Source organism: Crocodylus siamensis, chromosome 1 (genome assembly GCF_052110815.1).
Source record: "Crocodylus siamensis isolate JL-2025a chromosome 1, ASM5211081v1, whole genome shotgun sequence".
Classification (NCBI taxonomy): domain Eukaryota; kingdom Metazoa; phylum Chordata; order Crocodylia; family Crocodylidae; genus Crocodylus; species Crocodylus siamensis.
The window spans coordinates 89952292-89979960 of NC_143395.1; the positions used below are offsets into that span (position 1 = coordinate 89952292).

The window sequence follows — 27669 nt, forward strand, 5'->3', positions numbered from 1 at the left end:
CGCCCTGGGCCCTGCTAGCACTGGCCCTGGGGCACCAGCATGGGCCCATGCTCCTGCCCAGCTGTCACTGTGCTCCCATGTGCCTGCTTGCTCCCAGTCCCACTGCACCTCAGCCTTGTGTTACAGGCAGGAACTAGCGCACACCGCCCCAGCCCTGTGCTCACTCATCTGGGCTGAGCAGCGGCAGCTCAGGACAAACTGCTGTTCAGTGGGTGAGGAAAGTGGCCCCTCCCCCTCCTGCTGCTGGTGCTTGCTGGTGCAGCCACTCAGAGCCCACACAGGGCTGTCATCCATCTCCACCACATCACCACGGCCTCTGGGCTGCCGCAGAGTGCAGAACACACACAGGGGAGCCCTGCAGACTCTGAGTGGCTGCACCAAGAAGCGGCAGAGGTAGGAGAGGGAGGGGCTGCTTTTCCTCCTCACACTGAGCAGCAGTTTGTCCCTCACTGCCACTGCTTATTCTGGGCTCCTGTGCCGGTTCCAGCATCACCCATCAAGGCTGAGCGACAGCAGATAGGCAGAAACTGCTGCTCAGCGCAGAAGAAAGCAGCCTCTCCCCCTTGCCACCTCGATGCTTTCCCCTGCACCAAGCAGCAGTTTCTGCCCAGCTGCTGGTGCCACTGCTCAGCTCCAATGGGTGAACCCAGAGCCAGCACAGGGCACGCTGGTCCCCATTGCTACTGCTACATGTGGCTGGGAGATGCAGAGCAGATGTGGGGCATGTATCTGCTCCGCACTGTTGGCGGTGGCAAGGAGGCACCACAGGGTGCTCAGGCTCTGGGCAGTTGCAGGGCGGAGACATGTATTGACCAGCTCAGGGGGTCGCATGCGGGGGGGCTCCCATGCACATCCCACATACCCCCAAACCCTTCCCATAAATCCCACAATCACACACCCCACAAATACCATACGCACACATATCCACACAAACCCTCCATACTACCCACAGCTCCCCACACCCACCCATACCACCTGACACTCCACACACTATACAAGAGTAAAACTGCATTTTGAACTATTATGCAATCACTTGTATATATACAGCACAAATACACAAAAATCAGGACAAAAATGTATTTTTTAATTAAATTAAAATATATTATCATGGGTGTTTGATTTTTAGTATATAATTTGGTTTTTTTTTCCCCGTTTTAAGATAGCAAACGCTTTTCCCCAAAGGAGTACTACCAGGGGCAAAGGGTGGCAAAAGTCATAGTTTCATAGTTTCTAGGGTCGGAAGGGACCCCCTGCCATAGCAGGAAAGCGTACTGGGGTCAAACGACCCCAGCAAGGTGTACATCTAGCTTCCTCTTAAAGACCCCCAGGGTAGGGGCCAGCACCACTTCTCTTGGAAGTTGGTTCCAGATCCTAGCCGCCCTGACAGTGAAGTAGCGCCTCCTGATGTCTAGCCTAAATCTACCCTCTGCCAGCTTGTGACCGTTATTCCTGGTCACTCCTGGTAGTGCTCAGGGGAACAGGGACTCCCCCAATGCCTGCTGGTCCCCTCTGACTAGTTTGTAAATGACCACTAGATTTCCCCTCAGCCTTCTCTTGTGGAGGCTGAATAGGTTCAGGTCCTATAGCCTGAGGTTAGGGGGAGGGACTTCCAGTGCCAAGATGGCGACTAGGGGGCAGGACACCTGTCAAGGGGCAGGGCTACCTATGCAGCCCTTGACAGCTTGGCAAAACTCAGTAAGTGGTCCTGCACCTGAAATAATTGCCCACCCCTGGCTTAGGGAACCTTCACCCCACCTGTTAAAACTGAGCCACTGTGCAGAAAGGAATCTAAGTCATGGGGCCAGAAGGAGAACAAGCAACCAAACTACTTTTAGGATGGAGCATGTTACCTTTCTAAGGGAGGGTGCCTGAGGCAGCAGGGCACTGAACTCAGTGACTCAAGCGTCCTATGTTTCAGTCCTATGCTCTCTGTGGTTACCCAAATCAGGCAAAAGGAGGATGTGAATATGGGTCTCCCACATCCCTGTTAAGTGCTTTAACTACTAGGAAATTGGCTAGAGCTCAGGCCTCACCGGAGAGGTAAGCAGGAAACATCTGCCAGAGCTTAAGAGTGAGCTAAGGCACCAAGAAGCTCAGCAACATCAAGACTTTGTTAGTTTTCCTCATGCCCACCAACAGATATATAGGTGTCTAGAGGACTTCAACACAGTGGCAAAGCGTAGGGGGTGCACGGGGGCCTGAGAGAGCTGGTGCACCCCCTGACAGGCCATGCTCCCTGCTTAGGTGATGGGAGGGGGGACAGGCGGGAGTGCTGCTGGCTGGGGAGTGGGAGCACTGGATGAAGCACTACGGCCACTTCCGGGAGTGCTGCAGCTGCTTCCCAGTTGGTGCAATCAGCCGCAGGGGACCCCCACCCCCAGTCGATGAGATTAGCCGTGGGGGGACCTCGCTGACTGGTTGCTGGGGGCCACATGCCTCCCCTGACTAAGGTGGCACCAGTCACCCATGCTTCAACAGCTAACACTTAGGCACAAGGGACTTCATGTGACCATCAGGTTAGTCAGCAGCTCAAGGGGTGGGAAGGTTGGGAATGCCACAAACACCTAAATGTTGGAATGGTAAGTTAATATTAATGGAGGATAAGTTACCGGGGTTTAATAATTTGCCCAGATCAGAAGGAAAGCCAAGAGTCCCCAAGTTCACATAGTCTCTCAGCACTCTCAGGCCCTGCTAAACAAATGTCTGCATGCATTTCATTGCTCTTAAGACTGAAAGCAGTCTCTTCCTACTCTCATGCAGTAAGGTGATTCTTTTTAAACAAATCATCATATGCAACTAACTCATTGTTCAATTTTTGTTCTGCATATTTATTACTTTGCATTCAGTTGTGCTGCTGCCTAGGTAGGTGGTGTGAAAACAAAATGGGAAGTCAATTTTCTGTCACCTTTTATCTTTCACACCAGCCTCCTCAAAAGTAAAGGTGCACTATGAAATAGACTGTATATTAACTGCTTTGGGAGATGAAGACAGGTGATAAATTACTTGCTCAGGAGGATATGAAGTTATTAATCAACACTGCTGCAGGGCGCAATATTCCTAAGTTGTGTCAGATATTAAATAATAGGTTAAAGGAGTAGATTTTTGCTGCCTAAGCCTTAAATCTTTGCAAGTTCTATAAAGCAGAACTGACATGTTAGCCAGCCTGTCACACAAACAATTCATGCAGAAACCAATATAAATTAAATCCCTAAAATAAAACTTGGTACTCAAAAGCTGTTTTGCACAATTTCTTTTTATAATCAACTGTGGGCTTGATACAATTTTACCTTTTGCATAATTCCTTTAAAAATTGCTACCTTAATAGAGTTAAATACAACTCCTTGTTGAAGCTTGAAAGTTGCACTCATTGGTGATTTCATGCTAAGTGCAAATTTCAGTTCGCTTCATGGTTTATGTTTGATTTTTTTCCAAACATTTTCATCCATTTACACCAGTAGTGTAACAATGTGTGGGCAAGCAGGGTTGAACACTAGGTGCTGTCTTGGTGGAGGGGTATACCAGAATGGAGCTAGGGGGCTGCCTCACCGTCTCATCCTCTGTCCCCCACACATCCTGCACTTTCCCTGCAGCAGCTCTTACTAGCTCCAGCAAGCAGACAGGGCAGCAAACCAGCATCAATGCACAAGGCAATGGAAGCAGCTGAATGTTTGCTGCTAGTGAGAGACCTATCAGCTCCTTCTTCATGGTCACTCAACATGCATATCAGTGGCAAGGAAAAAAAAAGGGATGGTGATATCTGCCCAGAGCAGCAGCAAACCACCAGCCACTGCTGCAGTGTATGCTACCACTGTGCAGGGCACTGTACTACCCAGTTCAACTGCAATGTATACAGATCTGGGCCACTCATCTGTTTCTCCCCAGTATGTACTGAACTGGGCACATAAGACACCACGACAGGTCTGAACCAAGGAGTTCCAGATGAAGAAAAACTACCACTGAACTAACAGTTAGCATGTGTGAATGCACATGATTTATTCGTGAATTAAGTTGCTTCAGCTGCTCAGGACCTTTCTATCAATGATTTTTAAATTTGCTTTTTAGCCCACTCTTGAATAGTGTACTGTTTTGGATTATATTTGGGGGACAGGGTTAGATTTTATATCCTCCCCCCACCCCCATTTGGAGGTGGGGGGGGGGAGGGAATTGCATTTCATTTCTGACTTCCCCCATTCTTTGCAATGCAAACTAAAGCCTGCACTATAAAGAATGCATGCATACTCCTCTTTCTAAAGAAGATGCAAAAGCTATATAAAAAGCTAATAATAATGACTATTACAACATGACCAGGTGAATGGTTTAGTTAGAAATCTGTATCAGTTACATAGCTCCCTACAGAAATCAAAGCTGAGTTTAGGTTGGGTAACTAGTCCCCTGAGTAACTCTATGTGGCCAGCTGCTTTTTATGACCAATCTAAAAACACATTAGAATCTACTTATCTAGCAGATTCAGAGACAGGAACAGAACTTCTGTGTTCATGTACCACTAACATGCACAGACACCCCTGTACCATCCACATAGATAGTGCCATATGCAAAAGGAGCACAGTACGGGTGTATGAGTGGATTTTCAAAAATCTGAAATGGCCTACCATAAGAGAAAAGGTCTTAAGTCTTTAGGAGTTTCCATCCAGTTGAGCAGAGAGATTTCCTATATTTATAACCTCTACAACTAATAGGGAAACAGTCCTTACTCATTAAGTGCATAGCACAGAATTAGAGAAGATGGAAAAGGGCCTATTTGGACATCCTATCTTTCCCCTCATACCTTTCATATCTTTGAAGTGTTTCACTCAGCATAGGTGCTAGTGAAAGTTCTGCTTTAGATTTGTGTACCAAGCGATAAGATTGTCACCTTGTCTTTGGAGATTATTTCAACATCTAGCAGACTTCACTTACAGGAAATTTCTCTTCACCTGCTAATTAAGAAGGTAGGATACATCCTTTACACACTGAATAAAGCAAAGAGGCATAAGCTTTTGTAATAACAGCCACCTGATGAAATGAGCTGTTGCTCATGAAAGCTTATGCATCTCTGATTTGGTTAGTCTATAAAATATTCCTCTACCCAGCTTTCTGCCTGAATTCAGACTAACATAGTCGCCTACTTCTCTTTCATCCAGCTACAGCCCTTGATAATTCTCTCTCCAAGCTATGTATATTCTTTAGATAATTGCAGAGTGTTTTGTCACTTAGCCAAATGGCACATACTTCTTTCAATTTCTTCCTCACAATCATCCTCTTAACACTAGGATTTTATTTTATTTTTTGGAATTTGTATCTGAAATTTTAAATCTGCCCATTTTCCTGGGGAAAGGGTACCAGCAGTATATGTTGAATGATAAATGTGCTCTCGCCAGAGTCTAATAGAGGGAAAATAGTTCTTTCTGGCTCTTTGGTGTCTCTTCACACGGAGCCCAAAATTGCATTGATTTTTCCTACTGTAACTCTGGAAAGAACTACAGGGATGTTTGCCTTTTCCCTCTAAATGGGTTGGATCCAATATCCACCAAAGTCAGGCTTCCATTGATTTGAATGAGCCTTGGATTAGGCCCTAAATCTTGATTTTCTGTTTTAAAGAAGAAAATCAAGGAGGAAAACTGTCTTTACATTCCCTAAATACCCCAGGTTCCTTGAGACATTTTAATAGGAAATGCCAGAACAAACTTTTGGTTAAGGTTGTGTTTGTTTCCGATTTTCTAATGACTTCTTTAGGGTGAAGTGTCCAAGTAGTCACAATGCTGCTGACACAGTAGCAGAAACAAAGCAATATACTTTAAATTAAACAATCAGACCTGTGACAATGGGCAGAGTAAATGTTTACATGAGATAAGACTACTGCCATTGCGGGAACTTTAAAACACTACACACCATTAGGGCTGAGCCTGAAGCATAAGAATTCTTTCCTAACAATGCACTAAATATTTTTTATTGAGTTTCAGTTAAAAGCATCCATTTATTTTGTGACTTCATACCATTCCCAGGATTCACTGGCTTTAGTTATCCACAAATTGCTTTTCACGACTCACTACTCCTGGTTTGCTGTTGGCTTCCCTTACAGACACACAAGTAATTACCTGGAAATTTGATAAGAAACTGCAGTGTAAGCACATGGACATTGTTCTGGTTTAAAGAAAAATCATAAAAAGTGACAGAAATTCAAGACAGCACTAGCACATAGGGCTCCCAAGAGTGGAGAAAGAAATGTTGGACAATCCAAGAATGTATTTGCTCTTTTATTTCCCAACTTGTGCGGTTCTTATCCAAACATTAGCCTAGACAGTGACCATGGCACCTGCTCCCCAGTGCCTATAGATAAGCCCTGAATATCCAAAGAGATCCAAACATAAATAGCTAGGGACAGAAATTACACATAAACTGGTTTAAGTGATTGGAAACCGGTAACAAAACAGAAGTTCAGTACATGTAAACTGCTTTCAAAATGGCCCAAAACAGTTTAAGCTAAACCTGGCTGGATGAAGTATCAAACGTAACTGATTCAGGTTAAACTGGTTTATGGAACTTCTGTCCCAGATCCCCTCCTGATTCAAGTTAACTCACAGTCCCCCAGCATCCCAAGTGGCTTAGCAGCCCTGGGCTATGCTGTCTGCTCCAGTGAAGCAGGGCTGGCCCTGCCCCCAGAGCTGTCAGAGCCGAGGCAGTAAATCCTCAGCTCCCTAGCCTGCTTCCTGCCTGTCAGCCTAGCGGAGTATGGGGAGAGGAACAGTCCATCCTAGCCCTGGTCAGTAAAGCAAGGGGAGGAAAAGCCCTGGCAGAGGGGGTTTTTTGCTTCCCCCCTGCAGTCTAGAGAGCCCGGCTGGGATTGCCCCAACCCTGCCCCCTCCTCAGCTGTCCACTTCCAAGAGGGAGGGGGGAAGGGGCAGTGGAAAGGCACTCCCCACCTCCACAATGGACCCACAGTTAGGGTCTTCCAGGCTGGGGGGGAAAGCACCTTCCCCAGCCTCCACCTCTTAGTTGATGGCTGAGGAGGGGGTGAGGCTGGGAGAATCTCAGCCTGGCTCTGAGCTGGGGGTGGGGGGTCCAAAAGCCACTGGCGAGTACTCTCTCCACCCACCAGCAGCAGGCAGGCCTGAGCTGGGGATCTGGTGCTGAGCCAGGGGGTGCATTTTCACTCCCCCCCACCCTATCCTCCAAACCTACCCCACCCCTCAGAGATGGACGGCTGGGAAACAGAGATGGGGCTGGGGTGATCTGAGCCCAGATCGAAGCTAAAGGGGCACAAAAAGCCCCCCAATAAATGCTTTCCCCCCTGTGTTAGACAGACCCCAGCTAGCGGGGGCTAGTGCCAGGTCAGAGAGGTGCATTCCCACCCCCTATCTCCCAGCCTCTCGGAGGTTGGGAAAGGGGAGGGTCCCAACCCAGATCTGGCCTGGGGGAAAGCAAAAAGCCCTCCAGTGGGGGCTTTCCCTGTGCTGCACAGACCCCAGCTGGGCAGGGGGGGACAATACTGACCTGGTGGCGCACTTCCCCCACCCCCAAAGTCAGGGCTGGAAAGAGACTGGCTGCTTAACACCCCCCCCACCTCATCAGCAGTAGAGGGTAGCGCCAGCAGACAATCAGACCTACACTATCACTGATAGTGAGAGCTCGGGGTGCTCTCAGTAGCCTTAAGAGCACCCCACGGCTCCTGGCATGGGGCAGTGCAGGCTTCTGCTTGTCTTGCAACCTGAACACTGAACATCACTTCAGTTTGTTACCAGTTCAATCTACACAGCTTAGAAAAACCTGCAACAATTGAGTCAATTTTCCCTTGGGCTTTTTGAATCTCTGTACTTAGCCAATGTGAGTGCCTCCTCTCACATGATTTAACTGTAAATGCTTGTTTGTTTGTTTGTTGTTTTTAAACAGGCACCAGTCTAATTATTGCACAGACAAAAATTTTGCTTGTACAAAATTCCCAGAAATTCCCCATGTGAAACAGGATAGGAAGAACATTGAAGGAAGGCAGGGAAATTTTTAAAGTTAAAAGAATGGAAAGCGCGGGGGGGGTATGTTTTCAACTGTTAATTAGAATGGGGCTTTGTAAGGTATTTCATGAAAATGTTTTGCATTAGCTTATTTATGCAGTCATGGAAAACATTCCCCTTGCATTCAGCAAAAAAAATGAAAACCTGAATGTCAGAGTATTTACTTTGATGTACTCTTAATAAACAGCAGCTTGTTGGAGTCTTTATGCAACATACAGCTTCTTCACTTCCATTTCAAATACAGGGAAAAATAAATTGAATTATGTAAACTGAGTTGGCTTATTCTGATACTTCATAAATAGGAAATGATAGAACACTGAACACTGCAAAGCAAACAAAGGATTTAGTTCCACTGGCTGAAATTCAACTCGCACCTTCAATTAATAGGCTAACTTTGTAAGGGGAGTTACAGTGAATGGGAAATAGTATAGATCCATCCTGCTCATAATGCATGCAGAGACCCCAATCAAGTTCTATGTAATGTATGTGCAGCCACTGGAACAACATAGCTAAAAACTCATTAGCCACACCACTCTACCTTCCCTACACGTCGAGCCACGCACCATAGCTGCCTTCCATCTGCACAGTAGAGCTAGAGGGTTCTGCTGTGCAGGGTGGTTTTTATAGTCCTCCTATGCATTGGTGACTTCCTCCCAATTTACACAGAAATTACAGGGTACAATCTTCCTTTTCATTCAGTATCTTCTAACCATTCTAAATAGCTGCAGTAGCAAATTAGTGAGTCTTTCAAGTTCCATGTGCTTTTTCTGGATAGAACTGCTAATCACTTGCACAGGAAAAAAATGTTCTAAAATCCAAACAAACATTTTGATGTCTATATGAAAAGAAAATCTTCTTTGTTCAGATGCCATTTTACTAAGACAGGAACAATATGACTAAGCAGCAGATGACTAAGTGGCAGAAAAAAAGATTTGCTCTACATTTATCTTCAGAATAGTTGAGTCAAGAGAGTTGAAGTAAAAAAAAAAAACCAATGGAAAAAAAGGAACAGAAAAAGGCACCTCGTACTTTGTCATAATTTACAGTGACAACCTCTGTTTGCTGTTTGGTTTCCTAATCCTGCATGAGATGACCTCCTCAGTTGGGTCTGTCTATTTCTTTAAAAAAAAAACCAAAAATGAGCAGAACTAGCTGCAGGCACCAATGCATATTAGCATTTTAATTCAGGCTGGTCCATTCTCTGAAGGCAAAATTCATCTGAAAGCATGCAATATGCCTGTCAGGAGTTCTCTGAAGTATGCTTTGGCACAAGTAATTAAAGACCTGAAAAACTGGGATGTCTTTTACAGCTCTACATAGAGAGATTAGGCAAATCCAAAAAAGCAGACCTGCCCATTTCAAACCAGGATGCTTTTGCTACTGATGTCTAATAAAGATGTGTGACCCTGTAAACATAAACAACACTTTCACCATCTCTTCTGCTCTTATGGCAGTTGTAAATGTTTTCTTGGGACTATAAAATGCATTGTATTAAGGGTACACTGCTCAAACTTAGAGGACTGCTTCAGGGTAGAAGACACAAGTAACCATAGTCATCAACTATTATTAAAAAAAGCCCTAAAGAGAACGAGAGGGAAAGAGCATTAAAAATGTACACCTGATGAGTTAAAAATCAAGAAAGCTACTGCCAATAAAATTAAAAAGCACTATAGAAAAGCATACCTTACAGTAGATTACATTATCATTTTTTGTGAAGAGAGAGGCTCAGCTGAGAGAGGATTGTGGGAATGACAGACAAAGCTCAAGGCCTTTCAGGAAGCAGGCAGGAAGCTTTTGAAGTTTTTCTACCACTTAACCCTTGAGTTACAAATGCACCTAGAATTCTCACCTTCTGGTGTCCAAATTCATTTAAGATTGTGCCAAGCTTTTTTGTATTGCTGCGCAGTCTATGAGCAGCAATCACAGGGTTAGGATCTCTCCAGTCAATGGACAGGCGATGGTACCAGAGATGTTGTCCCTCCTGAATGTGCGCTGATTTGATACTAGGATCAAATCGATGCACCTCACATCCACTGCTGGCCATCCTGATCTCAAACTGGCTATCATCATTTCCCAGTCTGCAAAAAAACAAGAAGTTATTAGTATAACTGTAAAAAAATGTCACACAGCTGTAAAATTCCAGTTGTTCCCTTGAGGAGTGGGAATACTTCCACCTATTGGCTTTTAAAGTAGAGCAGAGAAAATACTTTTTCAAACTGTAAACTCTTTGTATGTATGCACAGTACTTAGCAAATAGGGGCAGGAGTCTGACTAGATCATTGGACGTAAAAAAATAAATAAAACTACCACCCACTATCACTCTGGTTGGAGACTAGCAATCAATAACTGTGATTTAAGAAAGGAAGAAATGTACAGATGTATTTATTATTCCCAATGGGACAGGCATAAGTGACTTTCAGAGTATTTTTAGAAATTTTTTTTTATAGAATTCCATAGAGTTTATTTATAGAAAATAAATATTTCAATGTGGGGGGGCAGGGATTAAGTTCACTGTAATGTATGAGTAACAGGTTAACAAGGTGCATGTGAGGCTAGAAGCAAGCAATCTGTAACCATATGCCCCGAAATTTAACAATATTCCCAGAGAGCTGGCTTCCTAAAACCCACCTCATTTTTTCAATGAAGAATATGTTACTTCATTTCAGGAGTAATTCAAGACCACAGTCCTGCCATCAACAAATATACCTGGGAGTACAGATGTAGTCCTCACTTTTGCACTCTGCCTCCTCCCACAACAAAATTATAATAGATTATTTTAGCTACCAATGCACATATTCCTATAACCCACTCTGATAATCACAGTGTTACCAGAATGACAAATACATTTAAAATTAGGTTTGGCAGATTTTGATTCTTTTTAATTTTGATGGCTAAAATTGATGTTTATTTTTAACTATTTATTTTGATTTTTATCAATTTAAATTTTCAGGACTGTGCAAAATTAGGGGCAATGGGGGGCAGCCAATTTAGTAATGACAGTATACTGTTAAAAGCTTTATAAAAGCACATGTCAAAATATAAAAAGTAAATATCTATAAATTAATAAAGCATGCCAGTTTAAAATTATTCTGTTCATTTGATAGTACGTCCATACCAGGCTGGAGCCTTTGCCTTCATGGAACTGAGGGCAGAGGAAAGGGCTGGGATAGGGTCTGCAGGCAGGGGCTGCAGAGGCAGTTGCTGTGGGAGGAGACTCATCAGGGAACTCCTAGCTGTCAAATGCAGCTGAATTCCCCAAGTTCCATGCTGCGCTGTGGCAGGGCACTGCTGCTGCCTGCCACTTTAAGGGCTGAGTCAAGCAGCAAGCAGGTGCCTGATTGCGGCAGCCATTTTAGAACACTGGCTGCCTATATAAACACAGGAGTTTGAGCTACGTAGAACATCTAGCAGGTAGGAACTGGAGGCTCTTGGTCCTGGGCATGACCTACAACTGGGCCTGGTGGGGGGCTCCTGGTTGTGCGGGAGTCCCCAGAAAGTGCCAGGCCAGTTACCTTCCCCAGTGAGAGGTGAGGAGAGGTGCCTTAACCCCAGGTCCCATTTTTGGGCAGACTTTGGAGGCATTTGTGGGAGTAGTGGGGCCAGGCATGGCAAGCAGAGTGCTACCGGAGCCCAACAGGGATGTGAGATCCCATAGACCCTAGAGGGGGTAGTGTGTGGCCCCGTACAGAGTAGGCTGAATGGGAGGAGGCCTGAATGGCTGTGCGTGAGGGGGGCTGAGTAGGGCTAAACAAGGAGTAGACCTGAAGGCAGTCTGGGGGTTATGTTGAGTAGGGCTGAACTAGGAGTAAGCCTGAAGGGCAGCACAAGAGCCAGCCCCATGAATAGCTGATCATGAAGGTGAGAAGACCCCAGGGTGGGGTGTGGTATAGAGGGGGCGTAGTAGGAAACCCACATGTAGGGCAGAGGCCAAGGCATAGCTGTGCATGCCTAGGGCTGTAGTTTGGGCCAGAGGCTGAGAAGGGGGCTCAGCCAGAGTGAAGGGTGAGTCCTGACCCTGGTAAGTCCTCTGCTGCAAGGAGGCTGAGGTGTGGGATGAAAGTAAGACCGGTATTTGAGCACAATGACCTGCTGCTTCAGCAGTCTTGGTGAGACCTGAGAGCACCAGTCATGGTGTGGGGTATGATTACAACATGTGGATGCCATCTGTGAGGCATGGGCTATGATAGCACCCCCTAGCATTGGGGCATGTAATGGGCAGTTTCCTGCATTTACCATCCCTTTATGGAAACAGCAAAGTTGTGGCAGATGTCTCTATGGGGCAGTCCACCCTGTCTCAAGTGGGCGGGGCCAGTATGAGACTGGGCTCTGAGCACGCCCGCTATCGCACACTGGGAGGCAGTGGCTACCCAGCCCAGGGCAGCAAGCAATTGCCTGCTCCCTGCAGCCCCTTAAGGGGTGAGACCCACCTGGTAGGCACCAACCTGGGCAATGAAGAGTCAGTGGCTGGGCCCCAGGGGCACCCCCGCACACCCTGCCCTGAGCAGGAAGGGGCTGCATGGATCTGGGCAGGAATCTGGTACTGGTACTCAGTCCCTGGCTAGAACCTGGGCAGAGTGAGTGGCTGATGACACTAGGGTCCCAGCTGCCAACAGCCCTGCCCCTGTTGTGGGGTGGGACCCCACAACAACATCCCACTACTTTTTCTTTTCTTGCAAATATTTTCTATACATTCAAGTTGTCACCGATGAAAATATTTTTCTGTAAGTGTGAGGTGAAATCTAAGTTTTTATTGCCATTTAGCAATAAAATTGGATCTTGCCAAGCCTATTTAAAATGCATACATAACAGCCTTTTAAAAGCCAGGCATACTTCCTACTGCCTTGAGTGTCTATTTGTTTAATTAATCTTTTATAGTGCTAGGGACACTAACCTCTATGCCCATTAGCAAGGATAGAACTCAAGGATCTTCACCTCCAAAAAACTAAGCCACCCCCATAGTGCTGGAGCTTCAGATCTTTCTTTCTGTGGGTCACTCACTAGAAGGCAATACGCACACACATTTAGAACCGGATTATTGCTAGCACTACACAGACACTTAACAAGAAGGATGTATCCCCATCACACAGAAAATTCCTACTTTCTCTGTCCTAGCTTAGATGCATTGTGGTGATTTGAGGGCATGAGTAGCACCACACTGGTATTAAATTCCCAGTAGGATTAGTGCCATATCCACAGCCCTCTTGTATGTCATCAGCACAAAGCAAGACCAGGGGATAGCTCAGATTAACCTAGGTCTTGCCACCCACAACAAAGTACTTCCATATTTTGCACCCTCCGATCTTGGCTGACATGTTCTAATGTAGCTTAACATATCGCATATACTGTAAAATCACTGTTATCCAGGAATACTTAATCAACTGGAATTTCAGTGGTGGGATGCACATGGCTCTGCGCCCTGCCACTTTCCTGCCTGCTGCGCTGCTTTGTTACCTAGCTCCATGCACAATATGCCCCTCTTCCCCCACCCCCACTCCCCCGCAGCAGCCTGTGGCTGGGCAGCCTTGGTGTTGGGGTGGGGGGAGGAGTGGTGTGTGGCCAGAATGGGGGGGTGGGGGGAACCCTACCCCAGCACCAGCACCTCCTACCCTGCCCAGGGTCAGAGCCGGGAGCCCTGCGCCCATGCACAGCAGCTCCAGCCCCTCAGGCCTGTGAGTGACTGGGTGCAGCGTCCGCCACAGGGAGTGGGGTTGGGCTCTCCAGCCTGCCCAGCCTGGTGTGGCTCGCAGTACCCAGGGAGCTGCTAGGGTGCAGGGTGGGCGGGTCTCAGCTGCCTTAGCCGGAGCTGCCAGAGTGCAGCTGAGACCTGCCCACCCCAGGAGCAGCCCTTCCCACCCTGCCTGGGGTCAGAGCTGGGAGCCCTGTGTAGCTGCCACCACAGCCCCCCACCCGAAAACTGGCAGTCTTAGCTTATCAGCACCGCCCCCCGCCCCCCCCCCCCATTCCCCACTCATGCTAGTTAGCAGGGATTTTACTGTACTTTCCTGCTCCCGTGTTCCCCAGCTAGACAATGCATGTCCAAAGCACCTAGGATTAATGGTGTTTCAAATGAGGCAGTATGGTCAGTCAGGCATTAACTTAAAATGAGGCTAGGATGGGGCTGCAAAACTACACATGCAGAACACTGGGAACAGAATCTAGCATCTTTAAGCTAGCATCTTAAGTCACTAGTGCTTACTGCAATTGCATATCATAGCACGAAATCTTGTCCCCAGAGCAAAAATGGCAACCTACATCTTGATAGCTAGAGCAGATTAAATTAATTTCAAAGGGCCTCTGGAGAGTTTGGACACTACTCACTTGCATATTTCACATCTAATATGTACCATTTCCCACCTCTCAGCACGGCCATCTCAAAAGCAGAACATACCAATATGTTTTCTTAAATTTTTAATGAAGCATAGGTTTAATGCAGGGTTGTCCCTTTTACACTCAGACTGAACTTTTGCCTTTGTGCTACATTCCTCCTCTCAGTGGAGGATCTTCTTCACATGAAACAGCTGTTCCTCATTTGCACTTTAGAAAATGCATGACAGAAGAGAACATGCATGACAGAAGAGAACGTTTAAAGGAGATTTTTGTCTTGCTCGGAACAAAATTGCTTTTCTCCCTGTCAAACTAAAGGACATCTGACAGAAGAATTAAATAATAATTAGCTGCAAAGATTGTATAGGGAATCTGAGGGAATTAAGACTGCTTCTCTTTAACCTTAAGTGTGTGGGTTTTGCTTTTTTTTAATTGCTTCATTAACTCTGCATCTTGGTTAGTTATACTACTTACATGCATCTCATGAGGCTACACCAGCAAATAACTTGCATGGGGCAGTTTTTTATAGGGAAGGGAAAAAAAATACACTTGTGAAAAATTCACGCATATTTACATTTTGTTCTGGTATTAAAATTATATCATGTTCACTTGAAATGTGTCGTAAATTCTTGAGGAAAATAAGCAGCAAAAAGTGTAGGAGAAATGCTTTCTCTCTGGGCAAGAGCTCAGAACTCAAAACATTTTCCTTGTAGAGGAAAACTAACTTGGTCACAGACTCACTTTCTCAGGAGTCTGGGCTCAACCAGGGTTCAAATTTACATTCTGACTCTTGGCAGGGAGGGGACCTGCAGCACTGGCAGGAGCCATCACCCCTGCCACCATCATCTGAGGTGTGGGGCAGGCGAGGGGTGGGACTTTCATCTCTTCTGGGGAGCTCTCGTCTATTATGTGGGGGCTCAACCCCCCTGAGCTACCCTGTAATTTGAACCCTGGGCTCAACCTCCACCTAAGCCAAAGCTCACTCAAATCCAAGGAAAAATTCCCCCTCATACTGGCAGGCTTTAGATCAGCCCTTACACTATCTGTTCTATCTTCATTACTGAAGAATGCCACACAAATGCATTTCTCACTTCTTTTCACCTCCAAAGGTTTTACTCACTGTTAAGTCTGTAGTACCGAGATCATAGACAAAGTGCGACAGTTCAGAGAAACAGCAATGAGAGAGAGAGATTCTCTCACTATACCACCACTCAGAAACTGGCCCAGGACAGCAGGGGCAAGTTTTATTAACTGACATATGTTTGATGATTTATGCAAAATGAGCTAATGGTTAGTCTAGTTCCCAGTGAGCATCCTCACACTGGCAGCACCAGAAATTTAAAGGGCAATGACTGAATGGATTCAGTAGACTAAACTGTCTGGTCTTCCCTGCAGGAAGACTATATTGATAGGCTAGCATGTTGAGTTTGCAGTTTGCTGCTTCTGAAGTTCTTGCTCTGTTGAGAGAAGACTTCAATTTCAGTTGTTGTTAATGTGGTATCCTTGGGAGAACACTAAACATGCTAAAACATTTTAAAAGAAGGCCACAATTGTGTTTATTATTCATCATCACCTCTGCAAGTGCTCTGAGACTCTCAAGGGAATTCATTGGCAAATATCTTCTTGTATTAAAAGGCTCGATTCCTGAGCTAGAGGTTGTATAAATAACTGGAGCTGTATAAATAATTTGTTTGAAGTAATTGGTAATTGTGCAAGAAGTTCATGCTTAGGGCAGGAAGCTTTGTACTTCCTTTGTACAAGCTGTATTTTAAAGAAACCTTACTGAGGGTACAAGAACAAACCATCCCAATGTGTAGAAAGAATAACAAATGTGGCAGGTGACCAGCTTGGCTTAGTAGAGAACGCTTCGGTGAGCTTAAACACAAAAAGGAAGATTACAAGAAGTGGAAGATTGGACAAACAACTAGGGAGGAGTATAAAAATATTGCTTGGACATGCAGGTATGAAGTCAGGAAGGCCAAAGTACAGTTGGAGTTGTAGATGGCAAGGGAGGTGAACGGTAACAAGAAGGGTTTCTACAAATATGTTAGCAACAAGAGGAAGTTCAGGGAAGGTGTGGGTTGCTTACTGAATCAGAGAGGCAACTGAGTGACAGACTATGAGGAAAAGGCTGAAGCACTCAATGCCTTTTTTACCTTGGTCTTCACAGGCAAGGTCAGCTCCCAGACTACTACACCAGGCAGCACGGTTTGGGGAGGAGGTGAGTAGCCCTCCGTGGTGAAAGAACAAGTTATGAATTATTTAGAAAAGCTGGATGTGTACAAGTCAAAGGGGCTGGATGCAATGCATCTGAGGATGCTGAGGGACTTGGCTGATGTGAATGCAGAGCTACTGACCATTATCTTTGACAATTCGTGGTGATCAGGGGATTGGAAAAGGGCAAATATAGTGCCCATCTTTGAGAAAGGGAAGAAGGAGGATTCAGGGGACTCCAGACCAACTAGCCTCACATCAGTCCCTGGAAAATTCCTGGAGCAGGTCATCAAAGAATCCATTTCTGGCTGCTGTGCTGGGGTCCCCACATAGTGGCATGGAGCCTGCCCAGCCTGATGGCACATGAACCAGGAGTCACCTGCCATCTGGCCTGATGGCACATGCCTCTTGCCTGCAGTGCTGCAAGCCCCATGTGCTGACACAGAGCCAGCCTGGTCTTGTCCTCAACTTTAGGAAAGCTGACTTTGACAAGTTAAGGAGGCTTGTCAGAGAGGCCCTAAAGGGCCACAACTGAAAGGAGAGGGGAGTTCAGGATGAGTGGTTGCTCCCAATCCTGGATGCGCAAGCAAAGCCCATCCCGTCTCGGAGAAAAGGCAGCAAAATGGCACAGCAGCCCCCTTGGCTCTCCATGGAACTGGCAGACCTCCTGCATCTTAAAAGGAAGACCTACAAAGGATGGTGGACTGGAACCACCACCAAGGAGGAATACTCTGCTCTGGTCCGGACCTGCAGAGAGCAAACCAGGAAAGCCAAGGCTGCAATGGAACTCCAGCTAGCTACAAATATCAAGGACAATAAAAAGTCTTTTTTTAGATATGTGGGGAGCCAGAGGAAAAGCAAGGGCAATATTGGACCCCTGCTAAACCAAATGGGTAACTGACAACTGATGCCCAGGAAAAAGCGAACTTGCTAAATGGGTACTTTGCGTCAGGTTTTCACCAGACCCACAGGACGCCCCTACCCCCTGTGGGTCAGGGAGGCCCGGGTGAGGGAAATTCCTTGCCCTCCATTGAAGCTGACCTTGTGAAAGAACACCTTGACAGGCTAGATAACTTCAAGTCAGCTGGCCCTGATGGGTTACACCCAAGGGTACTCAAGGAGCTGGCAAGCATCATAGCTCAGCCCCTGGCACAGATCTCTGAGAACTCGTGGTGCTCTGGTGAAGTGCCTGAAGATTGGAAGAGGGCCAATGTGGTGCCTATCTTGAAGAAAGGGAGGAAAGTAGATCCAGCAAACTACAGGCCCAGCAGCCTCACCTCTATCCTGGGGAAGGTCTTGAAAAAGATTATCAAAGAGGCCATCCTTAACAGACTAGCTGAAGGCAATATCCTGAGGGATACCCAGCATGGGTTTGCTGCGGGCAGGTCTTGCTTGACCATTCTCATTTCCTTTTATGACCAGGTGATGTATCACCTGGACAAGGGGGAAGAGATTGATGTTGTATATCTTGACTTTAAAAAAGCCTTCGATCTGGTATCCCAGGATCACCTCTTAGCTAAACTGGCTAACTGCAGCCTCAACCTCACCACAATCTGCTGGCTGGGGAATTGGCTCTGCAGTAGGACCCAGAGGCTGGTGGTTGATAGGAGCCAATCGTCTTGGTGCGGGGTTACCAGTGGGGTCAGGATCTGGGGGAACGTCTGTTCACCAGAGTGCCCCAAGGGATGACAAGATTGAATGGTCACAAACTCCACTGTGACTGATTCAGGCTGGACATAAGAAAGAACTTCTTCACTGTCCAAGCCCCCAAGGTTTGGAATACATTGCCTGCCGGAGGCTGTTCAAGCACCCACTTTGAACACCTTCAAGACACATTTGGATGCTTATCTTCCTGGGATCCTATGATCCCTGCTGACTTCCTGACCCTGGGGCAGGGGTCTGGACTCTGATCGTCCAGGGTCCCTTCCAGCCCAAATATCTATGAAATCTATGAAAACCAGTGGGCTGGGCCAGCGCCACATGCAGACCCTGGGACTCAGCCAAAGCCAGTGGTACGGGCTGTGCGCCATGAGGGAGATGGAGCATGGCAGGGCTCCCCCCCCCACACACACACACCATGCCCTTCAGAACCCCCTCCCACAAACCTTACACCCCACATACTCTCTCACACACGAAGCCACCCCCCTCACAAACCCCACATCCACATACATGTGCATATTGTGTGTAGGGGATAAGACTATGTTGAGCTATTGTGCAATCACCATACACTAAGCAAACACACACAATCAGGACATTTTTTTAAAAATAACATTAAAATATATAGTAGATGTTTTGTTTTGTTTTTTAGTATATTTGTGGGGGTTTTCTGGTTGCAAGATGGCAGCCCCCCCACCCCCAAAAGCAGTACTTCCAGGGGCAAGGGGAGAGACTTCCAGTGTTAAAGGTCAGGGACTAGTCGGGGTAAGACTTCTGGTCCCAATACGGCAATTGGGGCAGGGCACCCGCCAAGGGTGAGGCTACCTTTGCAGCCCTAGACACTGCACCAAAGTTACTGAGCAGCTGTCCTGCTGAAATAATTGCCCACCTCTGAGCTAGACTGTTCTCAGTGGTGACACATGATAGAACAAGGAGCAAAGATCTCAAGTTGCAGAAAGCAGGGGTTTAGTTTGGATATTAGGAAAAATTTTCTCACTAGGAGGGTGGTGAAGCACTAACACAGATTACCCAGAGAGGTGGTAAAACCTCCATCCTTAGAGGTTTTTATGGCCTGGCTTGACAAAGCCCTGGTTAGATTAATATAGTTGGGGATTGGATTAGATGGCATCCCTTCCAACCCTAATTTTCTATGATTCTGTACTTCTCAATTCATTCCCTTAACCTCTATCTTCCCCTAATAGAAGCCTTGGACAACATTTTAGTGCGTTATTTTTCAGCAGGCAACTCACTGTCATGTTGATAGTAAGAAAGAGAAGGACTACAAAAGTTCATATTCATAGAGACTTATTCATAGAAGGAAAGGCTTTTACTAAAAAGACATTTCACAACAATAACATAAGACCTGAGGAAGGACTTTTGTGTCCCAAAGCTTATCTAACCTCTCTCCCAACTACAGAATTGGTCCAATAAAAGATTTTACCAAACAGACATTTTTCTTGGATATTCCCTGGACTACCACAACTACAACGCTATGGCCCTACTACAATAAGAGGCCAACATATATTAAAAGGAACTATATAAAACCCACATGTTTTTAAAGATGAAATTGTTTCAATTTGCTCAACGCTTTTAATGCTAAAGTATATTCAGGTAGAAATGGTTTTCTCTGTCTCCAGAGGCTGCACTCACCCCAATGAATAGAGACGGCATTGCTTGCTCTTGATTTGATTAATTAAATTGAACCTCTCATCAAGACAGATTGTCCAAGGCTTCTTAGCGGTTTCAGAATTACCTGTCAGGCTGTTCATGTTCATATTTTCACAGGAAGTCTGTTGAAATCAAAAGAAGGAAATCTGTTGTTTCAGTATAATACTCCGTAATTTTCTCATGGTTTATATTCTGGGGCAAAGGTAGAGATGAGTAAATTATTAAAATGACATAATTATAAATTTGACAAGCAAACTGATCCATGACTAGAAAATTTGTTGTTTTTTCCATCCTTGTTCTACCTGGTGAAGGATGAAGTGGATCAGAAAAATCCCTTATAAGAACAATACAGATATGAAAGGCAAATAACTGAGCTAGAATAGGCATTATATCTTGAGTCTATTTTCCAGAAAATAATTCACTTAAAAATCTATTTATTTTTCCTTTCAAATAGTGGATTGTATTTGCAAAGTTATTTGAGATATAAGAAAATCTCATAACACTATTATCATCTATGATTCACTATTCTATTTATACAGAACCATAAGTGTGCAAGGAAATTTTAGGCAAAAATAATGGTAAAGTCTATATATAGAGTCTTGAATCTCAGTTAAAAAAATGAGTGTGCATATAAACATCCCCATACAGCAAAGCAGGTGCTTAATCAAGGGCTTAAGTGGATAGTGATGGATGTAAGCACAGGCTTTAAATTAAGCATGTGCTCCTTAAATGCTCTGTTGAACAGGGGCCCTGAAATCTAAACTTGAAAGTGAGAGGTAATGATCAATTCCTCAGAAATCTGAATTGATTTTTTGGTTTTTTTGGGTTTTTTTGCACAGAGTAGATACAAAAAGCAAAGCTGGACTTGTGACCATTCTGCATCAAAGAAGAAGACAAGAGTGCATTAATGAATCTTGACTAGCCAAGCAAAAGGACCTTCTAAGTGATATTCCACTCAGCACGCCCCACCACCACCACCATATAGACAATAAAGGGACTGTTAACTTTGAATGGTGGGAACTCTGAAGTTATCATATGGGAAGAACCATGCCCTCAGCCAGGACCACAGTCCCATGAAGGCCAGACTTTGTGTCCAGGTATGTGGCTTTTAGGGGTCACTTATCATGCTCTGGCCCCTAATCAGAATAAAGGAGCCAGAGCATGGTTAAGGATCTCACCCTTCCTTTAAAAGCAACATCTTGAATTGCTTCTAAAAACCAATATGAAGGCAGGGTAACTGTTAATAACTGCTACTATAAAGTTTCCAGTAGCCATTACTGCCCAATACAGGGGTAGGCAAAAAACAGCATGTGGGCCAAACACAGCCTGCCAGGGGACTAGGTCCAGCTTGCAGCAGCCCCCACAGTGCTCCATTGGGGAAGTGCCCTGCCCACTCATGCCAGGGCAGACTGTGCTGGGCTCCTGCCAGCCTAGGTCCTGGCCAACGCACAGCTTCTGGCAGGGGTGTTCCCAGTACAGCTGCAGCTGCATGTTGCTCTGTGCCCCACACCTCCAGTGGTGACTTCTGTTTCTGATCTTGCCCCTGCCTCACTGCACTGCACCAGGTGAGCAATTTCAGCTGGGCAGCTCTTATCCTAGCACCTGGGGCTCCGGCTTCAGCTCTCCATCACCTTCTCAGGAGCTGGAGCCTCCTGTGTGGTGGGGCAGGAGCACACACACACGCACACATGCACACATGGGCAGGAACATGTGATCCCAGCCTCACCCACCCCTCCCACTCCTGAGCACTGCTTCCCACACACCCACAACCCACATATGGAGTTTTGGTGAGTTGTTGCAGGGGCTGGGGGGTGCTAATGAAGCTGCAACAGCTGATCAAAGCTCCTTAAGTGGCCCTTGAGCCCAAATAATTGCCCACCCCGGCTTAATAGGCTGCCCCATCTGTATCAGCAGCAACTAAAAAGTGATCATCAAGACAACATCAGACAGAGTACAGCACAGCAATCAAATTTGAGCACCATAATGGTATGGATCATTACTGAGTGATCCAGATCTGAGAGAAAAGGTTGCAAACGTCCACTTAAAGACTGGAGAAAAGCCCCTCACTACGCCAAGCACCAACCATGATTCCAAGAGAATCTGTGTATACAGAAAAATATTTTGACTGTGAAACTTCAAAACTGCCCTAGAAACAAACAAGAGCAAGAACAACATCCTATGCATCTTCCCCAAATCATTATCATTACTTTCTCATCACTCGACTAAAGGTAGGAAAGTACAGATGAAACACCTAGAACCAATTAAATAAAACAACTGAATGAAGGCGTAGAATGGAAATTAGAATTCAGCCTTAGCTATCACTGGCACTACCTATATCATTAGATTAGATATTAGGAGGCGCTACTTCACAGTCAGGGCGGCTAGGGCCTGGAACCAGCTTCCAGGGGAAGTGGTGCAGGCTCCTAGCCTGGGGATTTTTAAAAGGAAGTTAGATGAGCACCTTGCCGGGGTCATCTGACCCCAGTGCTCTTTCCTGCCAAGGCAGGGGGTCGGACTTGATGATCTACCTAGGTCCCTTCCGACTCTAGCTACTATGAAACTATGAAACTATTTATATTATTACATGCATTTTTAAAGGGGCTTAAGCTTTAAAAAATCATTATGTGGAGAATTACCATTTGGGGAGCTCCAGGGTGGGGGGTGGAGTTAGGGTTTTGTTTTGGGCTTTTTTTATTGTTTAGCTCATAATTCCCATGGCAAGTTCACAAAAGCTTAAATAGCTTCTCTTTTTGCTGTTCCCAGGATCTGCTAAGCTTTAACCAAGAACTGTGGGTTCCTCCTTTCCCTCCCTCCATTCAGCTACATACAGTCATGAACAAGATGGCACTGCAATAAAAAAAACATAACATATGGATGCTCATTTAAAACATAGGTAAAAATAATCTGTTGTAGATGGGAAATTCATTTTCTGCAAAGTAAATAGACTTTGAAATGGCATCAATGGATTGATTCACAAAATTCTTAAGCCAGTACCAATGCCCAGAATTTGGGAAGTTTTTAACAGCTCTTGGCAGCCTGGACCAGAGGAGCAGATGCCAGACTGTTAGGCAGGAGATTTGGGTTCTTTTTCCAGTTCAGCCAACAAACTGTAGAATGAACCTGGGCAAATCACTTCACCTCATCATGCCTGCTAGACAGCATGGGGAGGACTCCCTGTCTTGTCTAATAAGGTTAGAAGTTCATTGACTACAGATTCTCTGAAAGCAAGGGGCTTCAGTTTTGATTAGAGTTCTCAGTATCACCATATTAGGCTTACATATAACAATATATATAAAGCATGTGATGTTTCTCATGGTTATCTACTCTGAATATTGAAAATGATTTCCCAGATCCAAACCTGGCTGAGTACAGGAAACACAGTATCTTCTCCCTATAAAAGGAACACAGGTCCTTACTGTAACAGAACAGGGAGTTCTGCACAATCAGATTGTTTAGTTGAAACTTACTCAGCACAAAGGAAAAATGAGCCCTATCTGATTCCCCAGTCTGTAAATGTGATTACTCTTCTTGTAACATTCACACCCTTCATGGTGGTATCACTGTCAGTTATTAATTCAGTAGCATCTCTTAGGTCAGCAATGAGGATGTCTCTCATTTCTTGATTTCACTTATGCCTGGCCCAAGAGTCAATCACTCTAGGATCTAAACCTCTTGATTGGTGTGTCAAAAACTATAAACGCTCTACTAATTGATGTCCTTGTAGGTTTTGACCCAACTAGTGGAGTTTAGCAGACTCTGACACAGTCTATTAAATCAGTGAAATAAGGCCCATTTTCTGTGCTGTAAGCCTGCTTCTGCCTAAGCTTTTTACCTTGACAAAAGTGTAAGTAATTTGGGTTCATTGCTTATTGTCTTCACATGAATCTTCTTCACTCCTATTCCCTCAGTGCAGTTCATTTCTAGAAAGTGTTTGTGGCAGAGATGTTACCGTATGAATAATTCAGTATTTCTAAATAAACAGCTAGAGAACCTAAGTGTCTGCAGATGAAGAATGCCTTGCATTCAAAAGCTTGTCTAACTCTATCCCACCTCTGCAGTTGGTCCAATTAAAATTCACCCTAAGAAATCTTTACCTTTTGCAGAGAGATGAGCATTTATGTTACCATACCAGTTACCAAACCACAAATGGTACATATCTACACAAAAAGATTTCTTTGCTATAGAAATGATGTTTCAGTGACCCAAGCATCCATCTGCTGGTGCTTTATGTTATTGTCAGATGCAAAATGAAATGGGGAAATTGCAAGATACTATGAGCAAAGACTGCTTGCTGGAAGACATGGACAATAAAATACCCACCCCACTCTAAACTGTGAGCATCCACTGGTATTTCCCATTCTTTTTTAGGTGAAGTATAGATTTATACATGACCCTACAGAAGTTACTTTTTTATCAAGATGTCCTGGAAGAGACATCTTGCAGCACTTACTGATTTCAAATGGATCTGGAGGTTTTCATATCCTACAAATTACACATGTATGTGCACCTTCCTCCTGTGGCCCCCCCACCACACACACACACACACACACGCACTTTTATGAGTGATTATAATAGTTCTTGCTTCAGATCTCAATTGACACTACTGGGGACATTTTTTTTTTTTTTTTTTTTTTTTACACATAGAGTTTTGCCACCTGTCCTAAACTCACTGGGAACCTAGAATGCATTAAATGTGCCTGGCTACCAAACTACCAGGCAGAGGTTCCTCAGTGTAACACAATTTTAGGAACTGTCATTGTGTCGATCTGAAGGAGAGAGTGCTAGATACAGGGACAAAACCATTTTTGGGATTTCAGATGTGCTACACTTCTGAGGAGTAGCAGAGATGAAAAAAATGATGGACTCTGCAAACTAATGTTTAAAGGAGAGAATTGTCTGTCTTAGGCTCTGTATGGGTCATATTTTTAAGTAAATCATCATTTTTAAGTTGAACCACTTCAACAAAACATGTAAACCACACAAAAAAACCCAGCAAAGGTAGCTTGGAGGAAGTTCAGTCATCATGACTCTTGTTAAGGAACCTTTTAACTTCTTTGGAGGGGAATTGGAATGGAAATTGAAATGATTTTCAAACTGGCTAGAGAAGGGAGAACCAACCTGAGAAGTGCTAATATACTTCAGGAACCTTAAGGCTTCATATGTCAGGGAAGGAGTAGGACTTGCCCAAGGCTGAAGGTCTATGCGCCATCGTGTGCTCTGCAATGTAGAAAAATCACTTAAATGAAAAATGGCCTTCACCTCTCAGTTCAAGTAGAAAATGAGTAAGCGTAATTAGTTACAAAGAGCTGATTTTAGGAAACATTTTTCAAAAGGCTTGTCTACACAGGAAAGTTATTTCAGCCTACAGTTGAGTATACATTTAATATGGAACTACTACTCCAAGAATAACTCCTGTTGCAGTGATTTATATATTTTTTTAATACAAAGCATCTTTTCAAATCTAACTTAATCAATTCAAAATGGATAAAACTCATTTAGGCAAAAAAGTATTTTTATTCCAGAGTAACAGTGTGCGCAATAGCTAATATTCTGGAAAAGCTATTCCTGAATAACCTAGATGCTTACAAGTTTGTTACCTGCATGAAGGAAACCAGGTTATGAATGTCTAGAATCTTGCATCTCATTAGAGAATTAAATATGATTTAATATATACATCACAGCTCTGCTTGAACATCTGCTAATGCTGGGAATTTATGCAGCAAATAAAAAATGTCAAAAGTAAACCTCTGTAACCAGTATCTTTTTTTAAGTCTGGCTAATTCAATAAGACATTTGCCTTTTCAGAGAAAAGTCCTTTTAATCTTTTAGCCTAACAAGATTCGTCAGAATTCTTTGTTTTCCTGAAAAACGGCAGCGTTGTGGCCACCACATTGTAACTCCTCATTTTCATCTCCACAGGAAATTAGATTCAGTGGATGCTTTTCATTCTCTGTGTGAGGCCCATCAGCTCAAAACCTCAGCGATCCTGTCAGCTTTTCAAACAACACTTCCCACAAAGTAGGACAGAAACCTCTCTCAGATATGTGCTTGCATAGCAAGAGGTTTCTGAACTCCTATCCACAATACCTTCCCCAACACAGCCAGCTTTTGTCATTTTAGAAATGTTACACCCGCAGCTCTTTTCATCAGACAAGTCCTGAATAGATCTGTGTACATGTTAAATTAAAATTAAGATGAATTCCTCAAGATTGAGCCCCAGTGAAAAGATTTCTCAATTGTGACTGTCAATTTCTCCTACACTAAGGGAGGTGGAGTTTAGCTTCCCTTAATCATTTGTGAATAAATAAATTCCAGGAAGATGATCAGAGCCTTTTTGTGATACTGTTTTGATGCCAACCAAACAAAAAATAATTGTCTTGGATTCCTGCAGAGCCTAATTTCAGTAAGTAGCTCTTGAAACAATAAAGGAAAAAACACTAAATGGACTACACAGAATACAGACTGAGCTTAAAATGTGGAGGTAGTATGCTTATCTCAGTCAAAGGGCCACCTACCAATCTGACTAGCACAGCAACAATGATGTGGAGAAAGTTACAGCTAGTTTTCCTTAGGCAGAAAAGTATTACAGTGATATGGGTGACAGAGAGAAGAGAAACAAAAACAATTAAAGAGGATCCTAAGAACAAATGGAGTTTGCCTTGAATTCATATTATGAGCTCAGATTTTTACTGCCTAACTAAACATACTCTGTGGGTGAATTTGAGCCAAGGGATCTGTATAAGGGTCACTGTTCTGTTGCCGTTTTTTTTTTACTGTAACATGACGCTAAAAGAACATTTTTGAACACTTTAATTCTCAGTAATATCCGAAAAGTAGCTTTACTTCCCACCCCCCCCACCCCCAAAAAAACCTGTTTTTTGGCTTCCTTTCAGTTTCTGCTATTAGACCTAAAGTCATCTGTCCTGCCCTACACAACACACAGGGCAAAACATCAAGTTGTGGCATATACCATTGGCATATACCATTGATACTATGATTTAGAAGTATGGGATGCTTGTACACATAACAAAAATTGCCCTTTTTGTGATTTAACTGTATTACACTTTTCACATATGGGGTTTTTTGGCAATTTAAATGTCTCCTTTGTGATTTGAAGTAAAACACATCCTGATGTATCCAGGACAGATGGAAGGACAAATCCCAGCCTTGTCCCCCCAAGCTACGATGCTTGTACAGTGTTTAAATAGGTACTGAAATCTCCCACTGGGGATTTTGTAGCCTGTACGGGAAGGCCAAGAAGATGGTTTTGGGAGCATGGGCAAAACCTGTCTTCTTTCTTCCCCTGCAGAACACTAAAACACCGAAGATGCACTGCAGTTCTTGGGTTTTTCGTTCTGTTAATTTATATTTGTTGGGGTTTTCTGGGTTGTTGTTTTTTTAATATGGCTGTATTTTCTGTATTTTTTTTTTGGTAGGCTTACCTTTTCAGGGCTTGGTTTGATTCCCAGGCTCGAGGGTCTGCTGTTGGATTTGTGGAGCCTGCCCACCAATTCGGAGCCAGCACAAGGGATGCAATGCCCTGCCCTTTTCCAAAGGGAGGAGGCAAGGAGCAGCTGGACCTAAATCGGAACTGCACCAGCCAGGTCTGGAAAACTTTAGGGGTGGAGTCCCTGAAGAGTATAAAAGGGGAGCATGCTCAGCACACTGAAGGGAGACGACGAGGGACAGCGAGGAGAGAGGAGCTCTGGAGACGGCCATCCTTGGGATCCTGCTCGAGTTTCAGCAGTGCATGGGGATCAGGCTGTAGGAGCTGCTTGAGGCAGCTTGAGCCTGCAAACCC

At 44.6% G+C, this 27669-nt stretch overlaps 1 protein-coding gene across 6 annotated transcripts in view; it reads right to left on the bottom strand.

The window, feature by feature from the left end:
- The window catches only part of METTL24 (methyltransferase like 24), a 222140-nt gene that overhangs the window by 111936 nt on the left and 82535 nt on the right, over window positions 1-27669 (bottom strand). For 5 of the 6 annotated variants that reach the window (XM_090037833.1, XM_090037822.1, XM_090037844.1 and 2 more), the window contains exons 2-4: window positions 24987-25085; window positions 19851-19990; window positions 9856-10084 (exon numbers count right to left, since the gene is read on the bottom strand). In XM_090037833.1, coding sequence (XP_089893959.1) covers window positions 9856-10084; window positions 19851-19990; window positions 24987-25085 — 468 coding nt within the window. The remainder of the gene's footprint in view (window positions 1-9855; window positions 10085-19850; window positions 19991-24986; window positions 25086-27669) is intronic. The other variant, XM_090037813.1, reaches the window with a different exon arrangement.